The sequence below is a fragment of the Chelonus insularis genome, unplaced genomic scaffold (assembly GCF_013357705.1).
Source record: "Chelonus insularis isolate UGA/USDA-ARS -01 unplaced genomic scaffold, ASM1335770v1 contig_110_pilon, whole genome shotgun sequence".
Classification (NCBI taxonomy): Eukaryota; Metazoa; Arthropoda; class Insecta; order Hymenoptera; family Braconidae; genus Chelonus; species Chelonus insularis.
Window position 1 is genome coordinate 135,952 of NW_023276351.1, and position 2,112 is coordinate 138,063.

Here is a 2,112-nt window from a genome sequence, read left to right on the forward strand (position 1 = left end):
GGGATACACTTATCGCAAACTATTTAATATTTATGTCATAATCAGTATTGTTACACATTGACATTTACTTTTTTTTCTTTGTGAAAAATTATTTATTATATATTTATTAGTTGATATCAATTTTATTATTAGATTCTAATGTACAGTTAAACCCAATTTAACATTAATTCTTACCTGGTGTTAATCATCATTTTGAATACAATTTTCTTCACTTTTATAGATGAAGAAAAAGAAAATATCGATTATGAAGATGATGATGATACTAATAATTTCGATGATAGTATTTTTGATGAAACTTTTGATGTTGCTCATTTAATTGAGCCTGATGAAGATTTCAGTAACAGATACAAACTACCTGGACACATAAGGTGTGCGAGTCACACTCTTAATTTGATCGCCTCAAAGGACATTTTAAAAGCTATGGATCTCGATTCATCTCTAAAGCGGAAACACGATAAACTTATGGATAAGTGTTCGTGTTTATGGAGGTTGTTACGTTCACCAAAGAATAATGAGATGCTTAAATCTGAATTGAAAATTTCATTGAAACGACCAGTTATAACTCGCTGGAACTCAACCTACGATTGCTTACAACAACTGATAAGCGTCAAGAAGAAATTAATAGATAATAGTTTCAATCAATTGAAAAATCCCTTAACTAAAATAGATTTTTATTACTTGGAAGAATTCTTTCGATGCTGAACTCCATTGGCGAATGCTATTGATCGTCTGCAGGCTGATGAATGTTATTACGGCATGCTAATTCCTGAAAGAATATCTCTGAAAAACAAAGTAAAGAAGTTGCAACTGAATAAGAAAATTGTTCATTGTAAACCTATAATAAGGGCTATGATTAAAAGTATTGATAAGCATTTTGAAAGTTTACTTAATTTTTAAAAAACGAACATCGATGCAGCTATTTCTCACCCACGATTTAAAGGTCGCTGGCTTCCTACATTTGAGAAAGAGATACAATTGAATATTCGCAAGCGCTTTTTGGATGCAGTATCGGAAGAAGCATCGATTGAAGGTACGAATTCTGGTACCTTAATAGATAATACTAATAAAGATTCAGATGACGATCATGAATTTGGCGATCCATCTTCAACAATTGACAGTTTCCAACCATCATCATCTCAAGGTCAAATTACTTCTTAAGTCACTCGTTATTTAAAGAGTAATGAAAAAGGATTAGATTCGTTGGAAAAATATCCGTCAGTTAGAAAAATTTTTCTAAAATATAATACTCCTTTGCCATCGTCAGCACCAGTAGAGAGGCTTTTTAGTAATGCAACAATGTTGCACTTACCAAAGTATGATCGTCTAACCGATGAACATTTTGAGCAGTGAATATGAGCATAGGCTAATTGCAAAAAAAATATATCTAACGTAAATAAGTATTTATTTCATTAAAATTATTATTTTTTTCTATTTTTAAATCTATATGTCTTTTTTGTGCATTTCATTTAATGTAAATAAATTTATATTTAATTATTTATTTCAATATTGATCCTTGTTATTTTCATTAGAAATTTTTTTCTACTCTCAATCTTAATAATTTTTATTACGGACTACCCTGAACCTGCACATTTATCCACGTTGTTGTAAATAAATTGTTTCCTACCATTCCATTACAATAAGTCGCAAGTGTAAATTCTCAATCATTTATCACACCATACATATTACTGATTTTCGCTCGAAGAACTCAAATTCATTGTATAGATCGCGTTTTCGGTTATTTATAAGGAATAATGAACTAATTAAGTTCTTGAAAGTCCATATTACATCGTTAGTGACGTTATTTTAGTAGGAAGAAAGATTTTCCGTTTCATAAACTCAAATTTATTGTACAAACTTGGTTTTTGATGGTTTACATTTGATTATGCCCGATTGTTGGTGATGTTACCTCCATCAAAAAAACGATTTCCCATTAAAAAACTTCAAATCTGTTGAATTGATTCTGTTTTCGTTTATTCATCATAAATCCAATTGTTATCACTAATTGTAGTTTTTTGTGACGTTATATTAGTAAAAAAAATGTTTTTTGTCGAAAAAACTTGTATCCGTCAAAAAGATCTCATTTTCGATTGTTTATAACAAATTCAATTGTTA

The 2,112-nt window shown here is 29.5% G+C and overlaps 1 protein-coding gene across 1 annotated transcript; it reads left to right on the forward strand.

Annotated features, from left to right (window-relative positions):
* Positions 1-708: 708 nt before the first annotated feature.
* LOC118068384 (uncharacterized) lies at positions 709-1,351 on the forward strand (the record flags this gene model as incomplete). Its single annotated transcript, XM_035085781.1, has 3 exons — positions 709-880; positions 1,007-1,141; positions 1,196-1,351. Coding segments are annotated over 3 exons (462 nt in total), but the record flags the coding sequence as incomplete, so codon positions are not given.
* Between the last annotated feature and the right edge of the window lie 761 nt (positions 1,352-2,112).